The following is a 21,425-nucleotide window of genomic DNA, read 5'->3' on the forward strand; positions in this document are numbered from 1 at the left end:
CCCGTGTAAGCAATCATGGGTGCGTTCCTGTATTCCCTATATTACGCATGCATATATTCACAGTTTTCTCTTTCACGACCTTTGGATATCTATAGAGCAAGTCTAGAGACTATCACTTTTCACGATTTTGGGAGCTTGTGACAATCCTTTTATTCAATTTCTTCCGTCTTGCAGTTTTTAATAAGCATGCATATGTTAGCTATGCTTTCGGGATAGCAGGCTCCTAAGTAGCCCAAACTTCCTGTATTGCCCCCTTTAATAAACAAGATATAGGGTGTGATAAACGGTTAAGCGGTAAGGGCCCATCTTAAGGTCTCGTTCCGATTCCGTACGACGCTGGCAAAGAAGATACCTTCTTGCAAACAGCTCAGAAGCCAAGAGTATTGCTACATACTTTTGCTGTCCAATCATGATGGAGAGCGAGCAGCCTGCCCTTATGCTCGACGAGAAGATTGCCTGCGTACGAGAAAACGTAGTCAGGGTTTCTAATCCACCCAGAGTAACCCACCTTATTGATGTGTTTTCGTTTTTATGCTAACAAGAGATGAACATTATAGCGATTCTATTAGCTTTTCCTCGTTTGTCTTCTTTTATTTATTTATTTATTTATTTATTTATTTAGTTAGTTAGTTAGTTAGTTAGTTAGTTAGTTAGTTAGTTAGTTAGTTAGTTAGTTAGTTAGTTAGTTAGTTAGTTAGTTAGTTAGTTAGTTAGTTAGTTAGTTAGTTAGTTAGTTAGTTAGTTAGTTAGTTAGTTAGTAGATTCGAGCTGGCGTCAAATTGCGGAGACAGGTTTCAAATGCATTCCAGTATTTCGACTCGAAGGCGCCTTCACTGTGCAACAAAGTTCTGAGAAAGGCATCGCTTAAAAATGGTTCAAAACACAATTGACGAAGCTACACGTGGACTCCTCGCACGTTTAGCATTAGCTGAATCACAATCTCCAATACTGTTTTCTAACTGTCCAAGGAGGCAGGCTCAACTTGTATTTAGGTGCGTGGGAAATCGCGTGAGCTGTAATATATAAGGTCATAGCAAGAAAACAACTACTTGTCTTTGATATACTGCATATACATCCATATTGGTAGATATACGGTGGATACATACATATCTATAGATATACGGCAGGCAATCCTTCTCCTTAAAACACCTTCGACATCTGTTTTTTCGACGTCGCTGGCTTCGCCCTTCGCCTAAATCAACCAGGTTGAAAAGCCACAAACGTTCGATTTAATCCGGACATCGGACAACTCGAACCAGCTTTAAACTTCAGGTAAGAGTCGAATTGATGAATGTCATTTGTATAACGTTATCTCATCTATGTCACTAAAGGACGGTCTTAAAGATTAAAATTAAATTATGGGGTTTTACGTGCCAAAACCAGGATCTAATTATTAGGCACGCCGTAGTGGGGGACGACGGAAATTAGGACCATCTGGAGTTCTTTAACGTGCACCTAAATCTAAGTACAGGCGTGTTTTCGCCCCCATCAAAATGCGGCCGCCGTGGCCGGGATTCGGTACCACGACCTCGTGCTTAGCAGCCCAACACCATAGCCACTAAGCAACCGCGGCGGGTAAAGGACTGTCTTTTCTTTTATTATTATGTGGTATTTAGGAGATGTTGTCGCCTGTAATTGGCGCCGGCTACTTCTTTTCGCATATGAATTTAAAGAGAAAGAATGAGTTATTACAACAATAGTGAAATCATAACAACACAAAGTGCAGTCGCATATGTGCACTAGTGTAAACACAAAGCCCGGTGACTTAGCGAGACTAAAGTAAGGGCACATAAGAAATCACGGATTAAATTCTTATAAAGTTAGAAAGAAAATCAGGCATTGGATTGGCCAAAGTCGGGTAAAAGAAAAACATAGAATGCGCTATCACATTGAAACACTCTACTCAATACTTCTCGAGAATATTGCTCGCTTCTAGAAATCTTTGAAGGGGCAGTAACGCCCGTCCTTGCGATGAGTATATTGGCCAAGGACCTAAGATCTTCCTGAGGCTGAAGGGCCTGCGATCTAATGCCACTAAATGAAGTGCTAAGCGTTGTCTGTGTGTGCCGTGTTGCTGGCATGTGAAATATACGAGCACATTCTTTAGCGTCTTCAATTTTATTTTTCAGATCCCTTGCGGATGCATCCGCTCAGGTCTTTCTTTGAAATTCAGTCATCCGATAAGAACCTTTGTAAGCTCGTCGGTATTCCTCTGCAGGGACTCACAATTGCGCGCGCAGCACATTAACGCTCCCTGGCGTCACCTCGTCATTAAAGATTGAAAGCCGCTTATTCGAAGTTGCCCCGCAACGCGAAACTATTGCTTTTTTTGTTGAGTGGTGTATTTTAAGGGACCTCATTTCGACCATCCACTCGCTCTTTTTATTTTTTTCTTGACAACAAATTTGCGAGCTTTTGTACCTTTAATTTTCCTTCTTCGACGGCAGCTGCGCGTACTAAATATGTGATAACTCTCGTCGACACTGAACGAGAAAGGAAAAAGAAAAATATTCAATAGAAACGCCCCCACTGTTTGACTGGAGACACGCCCGGCTTATGGACAGACGCAAATATGAGCTGCCGCAACGCCGTGGAGAGGTTCGCCACTCGCAAAGCTCCGCACGCGTTCGTAGCCACTTACAGGCGAAATCCACGGCCACTGCGGAGAAGAAAGAAGGCATGTTTTATTGATTGTTTACATACCTCGGCCAGGAGTGAATTTCGTTTTGATTAGCTGCGTCAGAGATGTCGCAAACGTCAGACGTGCGCTGACATGATGAATCGGCACGAAACGCAAGAACTGCAGCAAGCAAAAAGAGAGAGAGAGAAAAAAAAAACGATTACATCCGTTCTAACATCACCAAGATACAAATGGCCCCGAACAGGTGCAAGTTCTATAGCAGGACGCACGTTGCGAACACAAAAATCGCGAGCACAGAAAATCGAACAGTAGAAAACACGGAAGCAAGATTAGCGATCCGGAAAAGAAACACGCAACATTTGACCAACATCAGAATTAGAATGATGAGATTTCGTCAACCTAAGCTGTTGCTGATTCTTTAAAAAAAGAAACTGTGTTGATGGACAGGCAGCACTGTGTTCCAATTTTCCTAATCACCACATATCAGAGATGTTCCCGAATTAAATTGGCCTCCTTTCCGGGACGTGTGGTTTTGCAGAAAGTATCTCACGATGGAGTATAATATTTATTGCACTTAAAACAAAGGTGCTCTGTGTCTTCAACCACAACTTCAAATGAGCGTGTGGAGTCACCTTCTTTTCGTATTTCGTTAAAAAAAATATATAATACACACTGCGGCACCAAGGCAAAATCTAAGGATTGTTGCCAGAGCGCTGTTGGCCGTTATTGGTGTAGTTGAACTACATGTTCCTGTCTATATCACGTAATTTGGAACTTTTGGCATCATTAATGGTTTGTTTCTATTGACAACAGAGTTTCCTTAAAATGGGCAAGCACTCACCGCCACGGGCAGGAGCAATGGTACGTCAGTTTTCCACTCAGCGGGCGTCAAATTAGTGCTAAGGAAGGCAATAATCTCTTCATACCAATGCATTTTATAGGATTCAATAAAATAAATATTGTATAAATTCATTTGCATCATAACTTCAAATCACAGAAGACACACGATGCAGTTTTCTGAATGGTAAGGAAAGGGCCTCACAGGAAAAAGAAGAACAAAAAAGGTTTCTCGAAGGCATTAAATTAAGTACAGTGGACAGAATATCCAGCATTAATGCTACCAAAGGAAGACATTGAACACTATATTGCAGCAGCACATGTTTTAATGCGAAAGCATTACATGCCCCATTACGCGAAAATCCGGCGTTATAGTCGACGGCGCGACCGAATGATGGTACCGAAAACGGCCAACGGCAAAGAGTATAAAACCGTATAAAAAATGCATCACGGAGGCTACTGTAAACAAGCCTCTGAAAAGAATATTAGGTGAATTTCCGGTCTGTGTGGGATTCGAACCCGGACCTCGCGGGTTTCAGAAAGGCACGCTTTCCCGGCGCCACCGCGGCTCCACAGTTCTAGTTGACTAAATGTATGCCTACTGCGTGCGTCGTGAGGCACGTTACGGAGCAGCCAATGGATAGGAGGTGGCGCCACGTCATAAGTGTGTAAAATGAGCGTGTAAAAAAAAAAATAACATGCATGTTTACTCGAATGCCGCTGAGTGGTCCTTCGAGTAATGAGCTCATCGCGGGCAAGCGAGCGCGTTGAGACGCTTGGCGCGTTTCCATTTGGCCTTACTGAGGCGCAGTGAAAACGCAGAGGAGAGCTTCTGCGGCCAAGGAACGTGCAGCAAAAGAACATTTCACCAAAGCGACTATAATGCTTTCGCATTGCCACACGCAAGCAGTTTTAAGAGTATCTGCCCAATTTATTTTATATGGGTACTTAAGCCGCGGCATGTGTGTACCCCCAAGGCGCGCATTCAGTAAACTATGCTCATAAACTTCCTGGAGCTCGGTTAATTGATTGCAGGACAAATGCAGGGTTAACTTATAACTTTCTCATAATAAGTGCGGGAGTAATGAAGCGAGATACTCGTTTGGTAAATTCTAGCTGCCTGTCACACCCCTACCGCTCCCCCCTTCCTGTCTCTCATAATTTACGTGAGGAACACTAGGCTAGTGTTTTGGTTAACGCCCTTGCCTTGCTTTCCGTTCTCTTGTTCTCTTTCTTCAGATTATAACTGAAGGAAGAGAACAAGAAAACGGAATGTATATATATATATATATATATATATATATATATATATATATATATATATATATATATATATACATTCTAGAGCGCTGAAATTTTCTGATCTACGACATTATTTCAGACTTATGATTTGTTTGTTGTCAGAATACTTAGCTTTCCTGAACGTTTATGACAGCGTCCTCAATTAAGTAATCAATATTCGTATTCTTCACCGCGCCGAAAACCCAATACCCTGCCTTCTTTAAAAATATTTGAACTCTCAACAAAAATACACTGAAGAATATTTCGCAGTTTTGTTCGCACGAAAAAGAAATTTGGTTGTATAAAAATTTATGTCGTATTACAAAGAAATAAAAATCTAAAGGAAGATTTCCACTCTCGCACTTACCGCGGTGTTCCGGAAACAAAATAACGTTAGCGTTTAATTACGCAACAAGATCAATGTCGCCATCGTCACTGAAGGTTAAAGTAAGTCGAAATTTAAAAGCGAAGATATCAATGGCGATTTAGCGGTAGATGCGAGAGAAACGCGGTTGCATTACGGCGTCGCCCACATTTTGGACCCAGGATCCATTATGTAAACCCCGTTCGCCTCATCGCCAAGTGTTTTTTTTTTTTTTGAGCAGCTCGCCCGACACACGCTCAGCCTATTCGAGGAGTGAAGCGCAACTGCCGACGGTCGGTTGACAGACCTCTGATTATCGAACACCGTAGGTCTTGCAGTCGTATCTTGTATCTTGTATTTTTAATCCCCTTATTTTTCGTTGAACATCTTGGCTAACGTTAGCTGGAACTCGCGGTATATATGCATACATTTGAGTGCTATATGTCTTGATTTATATTCTTTCCTTACGCAGTGCAGAGATACGTCTATTGGCACTACTTTTTGGTCCACGTCCCGTGTTCATGCCGTGCTATATACACTGGATTACTGGGGCGTGGATTGTTGGCTGCGCTATAGCAATAGAGCAGCGGCTGTGTACGAAGTTTTTTTTTTTTTCGTCTAAAAAGCAAGCGTCAAATTGAGAATGAGGAGGCGCACTGATGACGACACGATGATGACACGATGACGACAACGGCCGCCGTCATCATCGCCGCTGTCGTCAATGCTGGGAAAAAAGGCGGACAGACAAAGCAAACCCAGATTGAATATTATGACTGTTGTTGCAGTAACAAATTCAAAAAAAAATTAATCGACATTGCCTGCGTCGCATGTCTAGAACCCGAAACGTGTATACTCGTAGAAATATTTTTGAGACATTTTCGTGCCCAGCAGTAAACGTGATACTCCATAATAAGCCTGTCACGCGAGATTTCTTTTCGACCATTTATGTCAGTGTACTAGTTTTGCTGGCTTAACGTCGCACTTAACTCCGCAAATCTCGAACACCATTCTACCTGAAGAAAAATGCGGAAAATTAGATTACATTTACTTGTGGCCGTGAAAATTACATTTGTACCAAGAAAATTCAAAATGAATTAAATTGTTATTTAAGGTAAATAGTTTTGTAATTAGCTAATTGAAATTGGTTTGCTCAGCTCTAAACAACTCAAGAACATCGCTTCAGCATGCCAAAAAACCTACTATAAGTGTTGTGCTGAGTCTTTTAATGCGCGCAATAATAAGCACGACGAGGTATCAAACTCAGTAATCGAGAAGGATACATTGGACTTTGTGGTGTTAAACTAAACGAACTAATATGTATGCGCCAAAACACTACAGAAATGTGAAATATAAACGAAGGCTTTGAAACGGAGTTGGACAACGCGAAATGGAGAGTCACGCTTAAAAAATTGAGTTAGATTTTGGAAGCACGATTAAGATTTTGGAAGCACGATTAGAAACTACAAAACCGTACAGGCACAGCTATGAAGGGAGGTATAGCTACAGATTTTGCACAATCATTTTTGCTTTTATATACATAGAGAAATAGAGCAGCCGAGGTACTCTGGATACTTGAATCTCTCCAAGGTAACGCATATGTCTAACAAAACAGAACCGTAGTTGCATGTTCAAGGCTATGTTTCATTCAGTTTCATATCAGTGCTGCCTGCGAAAGCGAGGCAGCAATTTGTTTGAGGCGATTTCGATCAAAAGGGGTGGCGCAGCGAGACGTCCTACGCGGCTTCAATGTTTATGCAGCGAGTTTAGGAAGCGTATTTCAAAACTCCGCCTCTGAGACACGACGCACTTGTTTAGCCAGTTCGTATGCGAAACAAACTGGATCATGTCGGCTAAAGCACTGATACGGGCACCGAGCTGAAGGAGATAAAAAGAAAAAAAAACAAGATGTTTGCATTCAAGCGAGAGCGCTGCATAAAGCACTCATTTATCAAGCCTATCAGCTTGGCGCCTTCACCTCGCTAGCAAAAGAAAAATTCCTGTCTCCTAGCGAAAAAGAAACGCCAGTATTTCAAAGCACTGCCATGCAAACATGGCGAGATAGATAGGCAATAACAGAATGCTACGAATTAAGTTAAATCGCCAAATAAATACGCACGCAAGTTAGACTGCGCATTCAGCGAGGAGCTCTTCTGATGATGCACTAGTAGAGCTGATAAAGTACAGATACCGCAAGGGCCGAAAGATAGCGCTGAGGAAAAGCAAAGAAAATGGTCAATTTGCGGAACGGTAACGGAGGCCAAAAATCTTGTAACTTCTTCTATGGTTAATATGGGGGCGCTGTCTCAAGCTTCTGGTAAGTTAGCGATGCCATCGCCAAAACAAGAAAGTACTGTTTTCAGGTCATTAGATGGAGAGGAAGGAGGCACGGTTCATCCCATTGTGGTCGACGGCTGCGACGTTTGTCGCCGGTAGTCTATTAGGCGTAGGCGAGAAACCGGCGTCATTACATGTACGCGTCCAGTGTAAGTACACATACACGATCACCTTCCCTAGTTTCTTTACTCCTTATGAATACACATATTCTTCATTACAAAATGCCGAGCCAGCCACATTTCTTTTTGTATCTTCTTATAGGTACACAGGCATCTCTTCTGCGGTCTCTCCATTCATTGCTGCTTTGTTTCACAATTCGCATTGCAGGTGTATTTATTTATTTATTTATGTATTTATTTATTTATTTATTTGAAGTGTCCGATATATATACAAAAGAAGATCGTCATGAATAGAAAAAGAACAAAGCTACAAACAAAAATATGCCACCAGTGAGATTTAGCACAAGTTCGTAGTCTATCCACTGACACGCGAAGAACATCACTGAAAGCTCCCATTTTAACTACAACAAACAATCAATGTATACTCTTTCAATGAAACGAAAAGGGGGACTTAACTGCTTTACAGTTGTGAAGGCTATTTCTTTCCACTTCAGAGTACAAAAAGAATAAACAAAAAACAAAGGAAGTGCTTTGCATATGAGGGTCACTGAGAGGACTTAACAATTATAGTTTGTACTTGCGCAAGTTGTACTTAATGTTCGCACCGGTTTGTGAAGCGTTTTGAATCGTCTTGTGTATCGCATATTTCTCAGAGATGGCAAACTCACAAAATTTTACATATCGTAGCAATTTTTATTCATTGTTTGCACGGGTTTGTGTCATCTTGTCTGAAGTGAATTTATATCATCACACATGAAAACGATAGCAAAGTAGTAAGGGTGTGCGAATGTTCCAAATCTTGTATACGAATTCCACAGTTCGTCTCATTCGTATTCAATTCGAGAAATTTCTATTTGAAGTTGTCGGACTTTCGTTTCTGTTAAAATGTAAGGTGTAACAATACTTATTGCAAACTGAGGGCACGATATCGGTGCAGGTAAGGCCGATTCCAAATTATTTTATGACAGGTGAATCGCGGTTGTTTAGCAGAGGCACCGCTTTCCTGAATTACTATAGCTCAATAACTATGGAAATAACTAGGGTAATAAATATGGCTCAATAATTTTTAGTCATTCCATTCGAATGGCTATCTAGGCAGCTTATGTACGAATACGTTGTCTTTTTCTCAGTGTCTACTTTTTCTCACCGAATTTCTCTCCCTCTCTCTCTTGCAAACATTTAAAACAATGTCTCGTGCTGTAGAATCCCAATTCTCTCCTTCAATGAAGACAACATTCTAAATCCATATGGTGACGTGCCGTACTCTTGTTTCATAACGGTCATTTTAATGGTGCGCCAGATAGCTTGTAATAGTAGTTTAGCATTTAAAAGGTCATCAGCTGAACAAGAGTTCGCTTGCCAACGGCATAACATGAATATAAATTCATGCACATAAGGTCTGTTTCTTAGCCACACAGACTACACGCAATGATTATACTTGAGTTTGCTTGAAATAGGTAAATATCCGATATTTGATGGAAATTATTCTCAGATATTTGTATTCGATTCAATTCGGAAATTTTAGTATTTGAACACCCCTACAAAATGCGCAGAGGTTTCCACCCAAATATCGGATGCAACGGTCGTTATTTGCCATGTGCGTTCTAGATTGATGAGCTAAAGCATGCACGTCAGCGGCCGTCAGCAAAAGAGGACAAACATACAATTGTAAGGTAACTTACGATTAACTAAATAAATAAACTACAATTACATAATTCGCTTACTGATATTTACATAGCTAACTTACGTGCAAGAGCATGCACGTAAACGAGGCAGTGTGCAAGAAAGAATGAATGTACCACTCTTCATAATATTTGCCATAACCTCTAAATCACATCACCACGCAATTACACACCCATCATGAGACAGATAGCCAATCGCATTAACCTCGCCAATCGCCTCTAAAGAATGCATGTGCTGCCTTTTTTTTTCTGAGAATTTGTTGCAAGGCAAAGGTTGTGAAATATGAGCAAAAGAGTATCAAATAAACGCTCGCAGCACCGTTTGATGCAGGTACTGAATAAATTTGTTCGCGCCCTTGTTGTCCGTTAGCCAACGGGTAAAGCCGTCTAACACTTGACTTTGGTTGACTTGACTTGGTTTTAGTTTTGCTTCCCTGACCATCTTGGCACTTGATATCCGAATTACCATGGCACAACCACAAAAAAAAAAAAAGGCGATGAATGCCCGCCGTATGCAGCAGCCGGGCATTTGGGACGTGTTTCAGGGTTGTCACTTGCCCAGGTGACTGAAGGTGTAAAAACCATCCCAGCCCATAGCTTCAGAAGGCTAGCCTTCTCCACCCAAAAAATGTTGCCGGGAAGAAAGCAGACACACGAACGTACACGTTGGCATAGGAACGCATACTTTGGGAACACACGTGCAATAATTATAACTTGCTATTGCAAGTAAATATTCGCTCGTACTTGCTGACAGCCGCCTGAAAACACCGCCTCAAAGCGTCAGCAAATTACGTCTAATCGCGGCATAGATCACAAGTGCACTGGTGTGACAGACGTTGTTGGAGTAGAGTGCGTTGAACGTTCGTTGTACCACCTGTAACTTTTTCGCGTAGTGCCTGCAGCGTGTTCAGAATTGCCGTGTTCTGAGAAAACGACCGCGACTGCTCTTTCAGCCCGAGGCGGCACACATTACCTATAAGACCGGTCACAAGGTATTTTTTTGAGCGCCAGACGAAGAACCATTTATTTCAGCCTTCCCTTAAACCAACTTGTCACGGCTGCCACATGCTTGAGAAATTTTCTTTTTCTTCTCTCCCGATCACAACTGAAAGCGAACAAGCAGAAAAGATGTTGTTGTACTCTGCTGCGTGTGCAAGTCATGCATCGAATACACCATTCTGCAAACAGGCTTGTTTGTATAGTTGAATGTTTATCAGATTGAGAGCAACGTCGCGTTTTGATAAAACCATCCATTCATGCGGTCTTGTCTCAGGCGAAATTTTTCTTAGTGCCCAGAGCGTACCGGTTGAGACGTTTATCTATTGCCAGTCCGCTTTTATTTTAGCTTGAAATTTCGTTTCCCACTCACCTGTGACAGTTTCTGCTGAAGCCCATCGGCTTCGCTTCTAGATTTCCTTCTTGCCTTCGTTTTTCAGCCAAGTGACCGCAGCAGTTTATTGCATCTCGTTTATTTATTTCTCCTCACGATGAAAGATGGCGTTCTGGGAAGTCAAGTAATTCTGAAAGCCTCGCGGCAATTTCTTTACCATTCTTTTTTTCTTTTACGATAGAAAGAACTTTTGTTGTCACTGCAAAATAAGTTAACTGGTGGAACTGCCATTTCGATGCAACTCCCTGTGAAACATTCGAAGCGGAAGTAATATCACCAGGCTTCCACCGCCGATAGAGCGGTAAATAAATGAAAAAAATCCTCCTGAAAGCATTTAGTCCAAATTTATATCCTTCGCACTCCGCAGCTAGTAAAAATCATGACAATCACAGAAAGCTTCGTTTACTTTCTTCGTTTTATACCGCACACTCGTTGACTTTACTTGCTTGCTTTCTTCCTTTCATTGTCCTTTAACTGCGCTCTAAATTCCTTTTTCGCATCATTAAAGACCGACTCGTGCTGAGTCTGCTTCTATAAAGGCAAACATTTTAGTGTTACTGCTATAAGCAGCTCCCTCATAAGCCTCAACTATACTTGACTGCGCGTGAACACCTAATTTACCGCGCGCCCAACAGATACCCATCATACGCAGAATCCGCGCTAAGCTGTTTTCCTTCTGAAGCTCAGTACTTCAATATCTTTAATACATTGAGACTACTATAAAATGCGTATCATGTCTTGCGTAACTGAAATAGGTATTTACTATCGAGGAAAGACTAAAGAGACTTCTCGTTGTAGGCACGTTTGACAATCGAAAGAACAGCGTTCCTATACATGTGCGCAGTTAAAATGCCCTATGTATGGGGTTCGCCCCGTTAGCTATTACACTTAAAGTATGCCACCACTTCTAAAACGCATTGTGTTCTAATGAAAAAAAAATTTAAGCGGCCTTTTAAGGGCAACGAGAGACATGAAAGTGTGGCGCAGACTAAAAAGTTACAGGCCTGCGCGGCACACGCCGCGCAGTCACAGCGTAAGCTGGAGGAGCGCCTACATAGGAGCTTCATTTTCGGCAGCACACACTAGAGGGTTCGCACCTTGCGACGAGGCGCCATAATGTCTACCAAAATCTCTTGACCTGTGGTACGATACGATGCTGTTGGTGACGATGATGATCAGTTATTTGCAGCCACTTTGAAACGAGGCGCTGATAAAGTCACCTAGTCTGCTTGAGTTGACCAGGTACAGCTACATGCAGCATGCAACTGCTGCACGCGACTACTACATGCAACTGCTACATGTCGGGAAACTTGGTTGAAAAATTGGAGGACGCTTAAGCTTCGCCTTCAAGAGTTGAACGCGATAGCGTTATCGCACCCCGTTCGCACCGCCCACTCAAAATGATCTACGCGAGCCAAACGTCGTGATCCGTACGGACAGCCGGGCCGCGACGCGCCAAGAAGGCGGACGCGATCATGGGGCGAGTGGCACGCCACGTGTCGGGGCAGCGCAGTATATTGCGAGGAGGGGGTCTTCTGTGTTTGCCGCAAGATGGCTCTGCGTGTGCGCAGAGCCCAGAAGAAATGTAGCGGAAACGTACTTCGCTACTCGTGTAACTGCGACTTCTGTAATTTACACGCTCATAATTAGCAATATACCCCGCAGTATAACTTTCTACGGCACGTTTCTTAGGACAAACCGCATTCACTAGAGGCGCTTTTGTGTCGCTTTGAACTGTCGAACTCGTGGCTGAGTGCCCGATTGACATCCCTGAACCGTACTCCCTGAACAACCAACATTGAAGAAGAAGAAGAAGAAGAAGTTTATTTACCACATAAGTACACTGATATATACAAAGCGGTAGGGATGGCAGGATAAAAGCTGCATAACGGCAGCTTGACTAGTCCCACCTCCCCATGAACAACAGGCAGCAACATGGCAAGATATTCGTAGTACATTCTTGTGGCAAGGTCAATATATACGTATTCACAGACGCATATATATATATACACACATTTATATATATATATATATATATATATATATATATATATATATATATATATATATATATATATATATATATATATATATATATATATATATATATATATATACATGCATATACGCATACATGTATGCATGAAAACCAGAAACGACAACTTAGAAATAGCAAAAAAATACTTTTCAACCGACAAACCAAAAAGTTAATTATTCACAGCAATTTTTGCAGTAATGTGCTCTTGGATATATGGCGTATGTTTACATCATTTAGACTATATTTGTTAAGTGTAGAGGGAAGACAGTAGGAGAGTGCTTCAAGGCCATAGTTAGTCCGAGGGCGCGGGACTTCCCAGTGTTCCGTATATCGATTTAGGCGAAAAGAAGGATTCCGCTGCAAGTTCGCGATGTTTATGATATCATCAGTACCCTTAACCATGTCACGTTTAAAAGAACACATAAGTTGATACTGATAAAGGCGGTCTACACGTAAAATCTTGAACTTCCGGAATATGTCACGCGTATGTCCATTGTAAGGTAAGTCTGAAATAGCACGTAAGGCATTCTTTTTAACTGAAACTAAATTACCTAATGATTTCTTAGTACTATTTGACATGGATTGACATGCTGGATAAACTTGCAGCATTGAAAAAATTTTGATATGTCGTGCCAGCAAAATCCTTGTTGACATGTTTTTCATTTTTCTGTATTGTTTGTGTATGTCAAAGCCGGCAATAAAGAAAAAAAAAACTCGTGGCTGAGTGGTAGCGTCTCCGTCGCACACTCCCGAGACCTTGGTTCGATTCCCACCCAGCCAATCTTGCAAGTTGTTTTTATTTATGAATTGCCTTCCGGGATTTTTCGCTCACGGCCAACGCCGCCGACGCCGACGACACCGGCTTTCCTGCGACACGAGCTCTTTAACGCTGTCGCGTTAAAAGGCAACTGCAATGCAAAAATTGCACGTATCGACGCTATGCAGCGCCCATGTCAAGTTGTGACAAGCCTCTCGATATGATGATACTAATGATATACTGACTTCCCCTTTGTAACGGGGTGGTGACAAACAGTCACCTAGCCTGCTTGATCTATTCAGGTATGCTATACATGTTTTTAATTCCATTTTTCATTCATTTTCGTATACAACTCCTTAATCTTCTTTTTCTTCCTCAAGACTTCTCTATCTCCTTCGTACCGCTAGCTGTGCAACTGCGGCATGGCGTGCCACTTGATGTAATATTATATAGCTCCAATTCAAAGTGTGGATGCATCGACGCTACCCGACGCGCATCTCACATCACGTGACAAGTGCAACGATACGACGACGTCGACGATGATGATGATGATGAAGCAGGAGAAGAAGAAGAAGAGGAGGAGGAGGAAGATTTGCCATCGTTTTTTTTTTTTTGAAGCGGGGTGGACAAATAGTCACCTAGCCAGCTTGATTAATAAGGTATACTGTACATGTTTTTCGTGCTAGTGTTTTTTGTATGCATCTCCTTAACAGACAGACAGACAAGGAACTTTAGTGTGCCTCTCCTTAATATTATTTTTTCCTCATACCTTTTCTGTCTACCTTGTACTTCTACCTATATGATGATGATGATGATTCATTAGCACTTCCTCTGAAATGGGGCGGCGACAAATCGTCACCTAGCCTGATTGGATTACCCAGGTATGCTATCAATGCTTCTCCTTCTAACATCCTTATATACATCTCTTCAGTTTTCTCTCTCTACCTTATCTGCCTCTCTACCTTAGAATCGGCCTGCAGCAGATTCTATCTAGGGCAATACAATGGTCAATGTAAATTATGTTAGAGTAGGGCCGATATGCTTCATATGTTATGAGCATACTCGAAGGCGGCTTCTTTCGGGGCCGCAAAATTGAAAACTAGCAGCAGTGAAGACCCTGCGGCTCACATCAGACCAGCGAGACCAGGTCTTGGCCGTCCAGATTCCTGAGACAGCCGCTGAGAGCCAGAGGATTTCGGCTGTCTGCTAAGCAGAAGGAGGCTGCGTCCGCTTCCGTGAATGTTGGAATCGATAAAAGGTGACTCTCTCACTCCACCTACCATGTACCGCTGCCTATGGCTGTAATGGATTCGATCGTATCAGTCTCTTTCCTGCTTTTCTTCCCCCAATACTCAAAAATTCTATGGCTTATGTCAACTGCCAGCCGGTTGATACTTCAGTCTACTTTAAATCCAAGCGGTTTTGGAAGTTGTAGGTTACGTACTGGTCTCGCCTGGTCAATCATTTCGCAATTCATTAATATGTGCTGAGTGGTCTCGGGATTTTTGCTTAAGCATAACATGCCTAATCCAATTCCAAATATTTGTACCGGTATGTTTTTGTCCTTAGGCAGTCAGCTCGAGTCTCAAATCGCAAGGCACTTCCCTTCGTGTAACTGTATAGATTGTCCCTCCTAATTTTTTTTCTCATTTTTGTAAATACCCATGGTCTTTTTCGTTTCCATTCTTTGCATCTAATTCGCTGTATCTGTTTTTCTCACTTTCGTTCTGGTTACTCCTGGTTGTCTACCTAAACTTTCAATTACCCTGTACATGGTTTTCAACTTTCTTGACGTCTTCCTTCTTTCTTTATCAACATTTTTTAGGTACACAGATACTCGTGAACTTTAACTGCTCATTTATTTTGGCTCATGTTCCTGAGTCTTTCTTAAAACTAATTTTCCTCGGTACTTCTCTGACATCAAACGAGGCCCAACCCACGTCCCCGTGCACATTACTTTGGTGGGAACTAGAGTAAGTCTTTCCTTCGTTCATGTATACGCCAAGGTGTTTATATTGCTTTATTACGGGTATGGGTTGCTGCTGAATCGAAAGCACATACTTGCTCGTATCTTTGTTAAGATCATAATTCTCAATTTATCTGTGCTAAATTTAATGCCTAGGTTGGTCGTTGCGTTGCCACACATTTTGGCCTGTTACTATAAATCCCTTGCATTGTCCGCTAGTAGCACTATGTCGTCCGCATACATCAGTGCGGGAACCTTCTGTTGCAGCATTTGTCCATTACGCGTGTATAATAAATCAAAGCCTCGTTGGCCGTTTTCCAGTTGTCTCCCTATGCTCTTAACGTAAAGCGTGAACAACAATGGAGAGAGAGAGCATCCTTGCTTCAGTCCTCGGTGAATTTCCCCCACTTCATTACAATTTCGACCTTCCCATACAATGTTTTGTCGGTTGTCTCTATATATCTCCCTCAGCAGCTCCATGAAATCGTCATCTATGCCTTCGTGATTTAGAATATCCTATAACAACTCCCTGTCAAGGTTCTCGCAGGCTCCCTTAATATAAGGTGTCTTCTAATAAGGTCTCTTCCGAGCTACTGATATGTCAATTTACTGAATTAGAAGAAAAATATTATCCTCTATTCGTCTGCCTGGTCTGAGCCCATTCTGTAGTTACCCCAGTACATCATTTGTTTCCGCCCATTTCGGCAGGTATAATTTTATGGCTTGCATTGTCTTTCAATATAGCACCGATGTTACTGTAACTGGCCTGTACGAGCACGCCCTATTCTTATCACATTTGCCTTTGTAAATGAGATTCACCTTGCTTGCACGTCGTCCAATTGGAATTTTCTTCGTTTTAGTCACTTGTTCACTGATTAGTGAGCGGTGTCTTGCTCTTCGGACTGAGGTTTTTGATTATCTGTATTGGGATTTTATTGGGTCCAGCCGTGGTGTTATTAGGGATATTTTCTTTTGTTTTTTTTCAGTAACAGATTTCTATGATAAATTTTGATCTATTTGTTGATGCTGGATCTGTTTAAGTCTGAACTATGCTTTCTTTTGTGCCGAAGTTAGCCCTAATAGTGTCTGTGATTTACCGCAGTGCTTCGTCTCTTTCGAAGAAGTTACTGTCCTCATGCCTAAGAGCCGTGTGAGTGAGTGAGTGAAACAACTTTATTTGGTCCGTATAGCCGTGTGCAAATTTTTCGTTGGAATTACGAGTGCTATTACGTGGCTCAGGAATCTTTTTGGTGCGCCTTTGTCTCTTTTGCAGATGTTATGCACCTCACGTTCACATATGTTATTTTTACTTGCAAGAGCTTACTCGCCACCCTTTTCTTTTCTTGGTATTTTTTCCATCTAAAGAGCACCTCTTCGTGTAATCCCAACTTGTTGGCTTCCCGATGACCCCTAAGCGCCTGCCTACGCTCTTCTATAGCTTGCTTTATTTCCTTGTTCCACCACTTACGTGGTTTTCTCTTTCAAATCCAATAGTTTTTCACCTTTGTCTGTCTTATCCCCATCTGCATAACGTCTACCAGTTCCTTATATTACTAGACTGTTGTAGGAGACGTCTCCATTTTCTTCTCTAGGTCTTTTGAAATCTCAACTCTTTGCTTTTCATTAATATTTAGAAATTCTGATGCTAGTGGTTCGTGTTCTGTGTTAATATCTCTCTCAATTGTTAAGGTTAAACGTTTACGGTCGCTACCCAGGCTGTCTTTTCCGTGTTCATATATCATCATTTGGTCTAGTCGTTGTTGCGGTGCTAGAGTATGTCTCGAACCGGGCTCCATATGGTAGCATGGCGTATTGCAGAAATCAGAAGCATGAAAGTTGGGAAAACGATAACACACAGGTTTACTGGCACTTTAACGAAACCTATTTTTTACATCGTGGAATAGGTACAACAGAAAAAAAAGTGTTTACCAACAAGCGTCCGGAGGGGCCTCGTTTAGATGGCCCAGAGCAGCTTCTTTTCTCTCCGCACCGTCATTATAATGCGAAAGATGCGCGTTAAAGTCTCCACAGCTTATTGTAGGCGAGGGGCGACAAATGTAAAGGTCCTTTAGAAACACCTCCGTGGAGACCTTCGTTGATGGACTTACATACACCGACACTAAACTGGGTTCTTGGTTTCCTAGGCACACTTGCACAGCGGCGACTTCCAAGGAAGTAGAACAAAGATCTTGCACTGGTAAGGTGACGGGAGGTATTTCGCGCCTGATGTACATCATTCCACTGCCATTTGCAAATGAAGGTATACTTGGATTGCCGTGTCTGATGTACCCTGGGATCATCCTTCCATTTGGGAGACCAGCCTCCGAGAGGGCTGGAATTGGTATAGGCAAGTATCAAAGGAAAAGACTAAATTCTCACAGACACTGTAGAATACTGGCGCAGTTCCATTGGATTATTGAGGGCACTTTTGAACGGCGGAATGGACCAGGTCGGCGAGAAATTGCCATTATGCTACTAAAGGTATACGAAAGTAGAGCAGAGTTTTACTGACTCAACAGCCAGCACTGCTTCCAGCATATCCTTCGTTGAACTCGCAGGCATCTTCGCGATGTGTGAGCGTAGTGCCATGAACAAAGCACGTGTCACACGCTGGCAGTTTTCCTGTTGAGTGCTTCCAACTGGTACTTGAGGTCGGTTCACTGTGGCTACAGAGGGGCGCTTTTCGGACTCTTTTGGAACATGCTCTCCAGTGGCGTTGGCCAGTTGCGTTGGCTCAAAAGCTTCTTTTGACGGTGTGAGTCGCGGGAAATTAGATGCGTATTCTGTTTCCAAACCCCTTAGTTGTTGCGCGCTGGACATCTGGTGCGCTTGCATGCTTTGGGCCCAAGACAAACATCGTATTCCTTTGCTGAGCGGCTGTCCTTGCAGGACATCGGCCGTAGCTAAATGGACGGTCGTCGTCGCAGTTTGCACACAGAAAATTATCTTTACTTGCACACGTCTTAGTCATGAGGTCCCCCACAGCGCTTGCTCCCCCTTTCTTATGACAGGATTTCTGACGGGATACGGTTTCTGACGCTTTTGAATCGCGTGACTAGCAGTTGCGTTGTCATGTCGGGACTTATAAAGTACAGTTGCTGCCCTTCTGGCCTCAATCCGGGCTTCCCCTTTCATCGGACAGAATCATTAAAAAAAAAAGAGAGGTGCTCAAAGCACACGGATGTGACGGCGAGTCGCGAGGCCCTGTCTACCTGTGTATGGCGGTGCGCGTGCTTAGAAGCAACTATGTTTTTACAGCTTCCCCTAGTAGGTGGCGCTAAGGGTCTCCGAAACGCAAAGTCCCTTGCAGAAGCGTAGGGTACCTCGTTCATCTACTCACCCATCGCAGCCACTGCCATGGCTGCCCAGAGCGCAGGAGCAGTGCGCTCTAGGCAGCCATGACAGAAGTTGTACACGCTCTATGCGCGACTTCTCTTTGCCAATTCACTCATGTAGTCGCGCGGAGACAAACGACGTTGAGCAGAGGGCAAGCTCATTCATCTATTTTTCCCCTGTGGCTCCATTTCACTTCATCGTGCATGTTATTGTTACAGACAACCACTTCCCTGAAAGCACTGCCATGTTTGATGGGATCTTCGATGTGTAATGTTTCTTTATCGATTGCGCAGGAATTGTGTTTCCTTTCTTTTTCCGCCCTAATGCTTGTAGCAAACAATTAAGCTGAGCATCATATTTTACCGGTGATTCGATTTCTTTTATTAATAAATGGGAAAATACTGACTACACTAAATTAAGACTTAGTTATTCTGTAATCCCATCTGTAACCATGAGGACTTAACTAGAGTATGCATAAGAGCTCATCCAATCTCTTCGAGTGCCTTCCAGCTGAGTCTGCAGCGCCTAGTGATTAAATCATGAAACTTTGAGACGTTTATCGACAATCCATCTTACTTCATTGGTTGAAGGGACCCTATACTCGTCACCCTCAGCACTCTTTAGCAACGGCGGTGTTAAAACATACAAAGGAGCAGGGAAGCCGTATAAGTAATACTAACGATACGAGCACCACCTACAACTATTTATTATATTCAAACACACGGTATTTTATATGTTCAGAATATAAATAACAGTGCAGCACAAACACAGAAACGAAAAAAAATTACGATCAACGCAGCCTCGTTTATCATTCGCCTTGCCGAAGTTTTGTTATATGTTCTCGATATCACAGCCTAGACAACTAAAACACGAGCCCTTTCACAGGTAATGCGATGGATGGTTCACTGACGCCCTCTTATAACGCGTCTGCAGCATGATTCTATTTTATACGCTTCCATGTTTTTCTAACTCCATAGTTTTGTTTGTACCGAATTAACAACTGATGTGTTTTCGAGCCTTCATTCACATTTTCATATTGCTTAATAGAGTACTTGCTGAGTACATCAGACAGGAGATCGAAAAACAATCAACAGAATAAGTCTGCACTCATCTCCTCCGTAACTATAATATCGTAAAATTAAAATTAGATTCTGAGATTTTACGCCCTCAAACCACGGATATGTTTATGAGGCATGCATAGTGGAGGGCTCTAGATTTATATCGATCACATGGGGTTCTTTAGCCTGCACCAAATGTATGATGCATGAGCGCTTCTTCCATTCTGCCCCCACAGGAATGCGGCCGCCATGGCCTGGATCGAACCCGTAACCTCAAGCTCAGCAGCGCAACGCCATAAACACTGGGGCTGCATAATGTGGCGCCCCTGTTCCTTTCGACCTGTCAGCAACGCACTTTCCAAATAACTACGGAGTTAAACCAAGTAGACCCAGTACATGCATCGTAATGTTATATTGAAGAGCATGCGACGTAAAATCCTCTTAAAATTACAGCGAGGTGCAGGTTTCCATTAGTTGGTTGGACATAATTAAACTTAACATCATGAAGGTAGAACTTGGGGAAAAGAAAAAGAAAAGGAGATAAACACACTGCATTTTTTAAGCTTTCTGAACTTGGAACGTGGGAACTCTATAACGTAGGCATAGTGGTCACGTTGCTCATACTTTTCTTTTTCTTTCTGTATTTTTGGGCCGGTCGTGTATATTCTTGCGATTGCTCTTGCCTTTTATTTGTTATTCATTTTTTGTGTATGTGCTGTAATTAATATTATAACAGGGGTGTGTGAATAGTAATTTTTTTACACTGAACTGAATACGAACCAAATGCGCGAAAAGCGAATTGTGTATAGAATACCTTTCTTTAAATAATGAACAGCTGTTTTCACCATTATTATAAAACGATGATCACATCAAAGTATATTCACAACTTTACCAAGATTCGGTCATCCCAATGTAAAGACTATAGTGGTGTCCATTTAAAGTAGAAACAACGAATTAGGAAATGAGCAGTGCATTTGCACAGCTGAGACTCCTTGGCCAGTGCGTATGATGGCAATTTAGTGGGAAAAGTCTGGCTTCCTGAGTGACACATAGCGTGTCGCGCTACGTAAGACTTCTTGTTTTAAAAATTAAATTGCATTCTTGGCTTTCATGTTCCATAACCACAATTTTTTAACGAGGCATTGCGTAGTGAGGGACTCCGAATTAGTTTTAACCACCTGGGGTTCTTTAACATGCACCCAATGGACGGTAGGTACACGGATGTTTTTACAATTTAGTGCTCTAGGTATGCTATGGCCTCCGGGAATAAATACGTAGCGCATTTCCTCCAATATAATGATTGATCGCGCACAGTTGGCCATTTTAAACATTCGAAGACTATTAAAGGAGCATTCGTATATTCAAATGCCAAATATTCGATCGATTCGAAGAACGAATCGAATAGGGTAATGTTCGATTAGTCAACCGAAAGTTTCGAATGTTCGCACGTTCCAGTATAAATGTTTCTCCTCTCAAAGAGTAAGAGTGAAAGCAGTAGGAAGTCAGCGCCATGTGTTCATCCTTCTTTTTTCCAGGTTCTACTTTCACGGTGTAAGTGTATTCCTCCTAGAGAGTGCTTAAGCAGACTAATCTGGCCTTTATGTGTGCCGTAAACTTGGTCT

At 42.3% G+C, this 21,425-nt stretch overlaps 2 protein-coding genes across 3 annotated transcripts in view; one reads left to right on the plus strand and one right to left on the minus strand.

The window, feature by feature from the left end:
• LOC142582838 (pro-neuropeptide Y-like) overlaps positions 1-21,425 on the minus strand; it is a 283,838-nt gene that overhangs the window by 146,758 nt on the left and 115,655 nt on the right. Inside the window, exon 2 of one of the 2 annotated variants that reach the window (XM_075692908.1) lies at positions 395-456. The exons of the other annotated variant lie outside the window; for it this stretch is intronic. Coding sequence (XP_075549023.1) covers positions 395-411 — 17 coding nt within the window. The 5' untranslated portion in view covers positions 412-456. The remainder of the gene's footprint in view (positions 1-394; positions 457-21,425) is intronic. 2 annotated transcript variants of the gene reach the window in all.
• LOC142582837 (uncharacterized) overlaps positions 1-21,425 on the plus strand; it is a 212,826-nt gene that overhangs the window by 55,461 nt on the left and 135,940 nt on the right. The gene's annotated exons all lie outside the window — the stretch shown is intronic.

This window comes from Dermacentor variabilis, chromosome 5 (genome assembly GCF_050947875.1).
Source record: "Dermacentor variabilis isolate Ectoservices chromosome 5, ASM5094787v1, whole genome shotgun sequence".
Lineage (NCBI taxonomy): Eukaryota > Metazoa > Arthropoda > Arachnida > Ixodida > Ixodidae > Dermacentor > Dermacentor variabilis.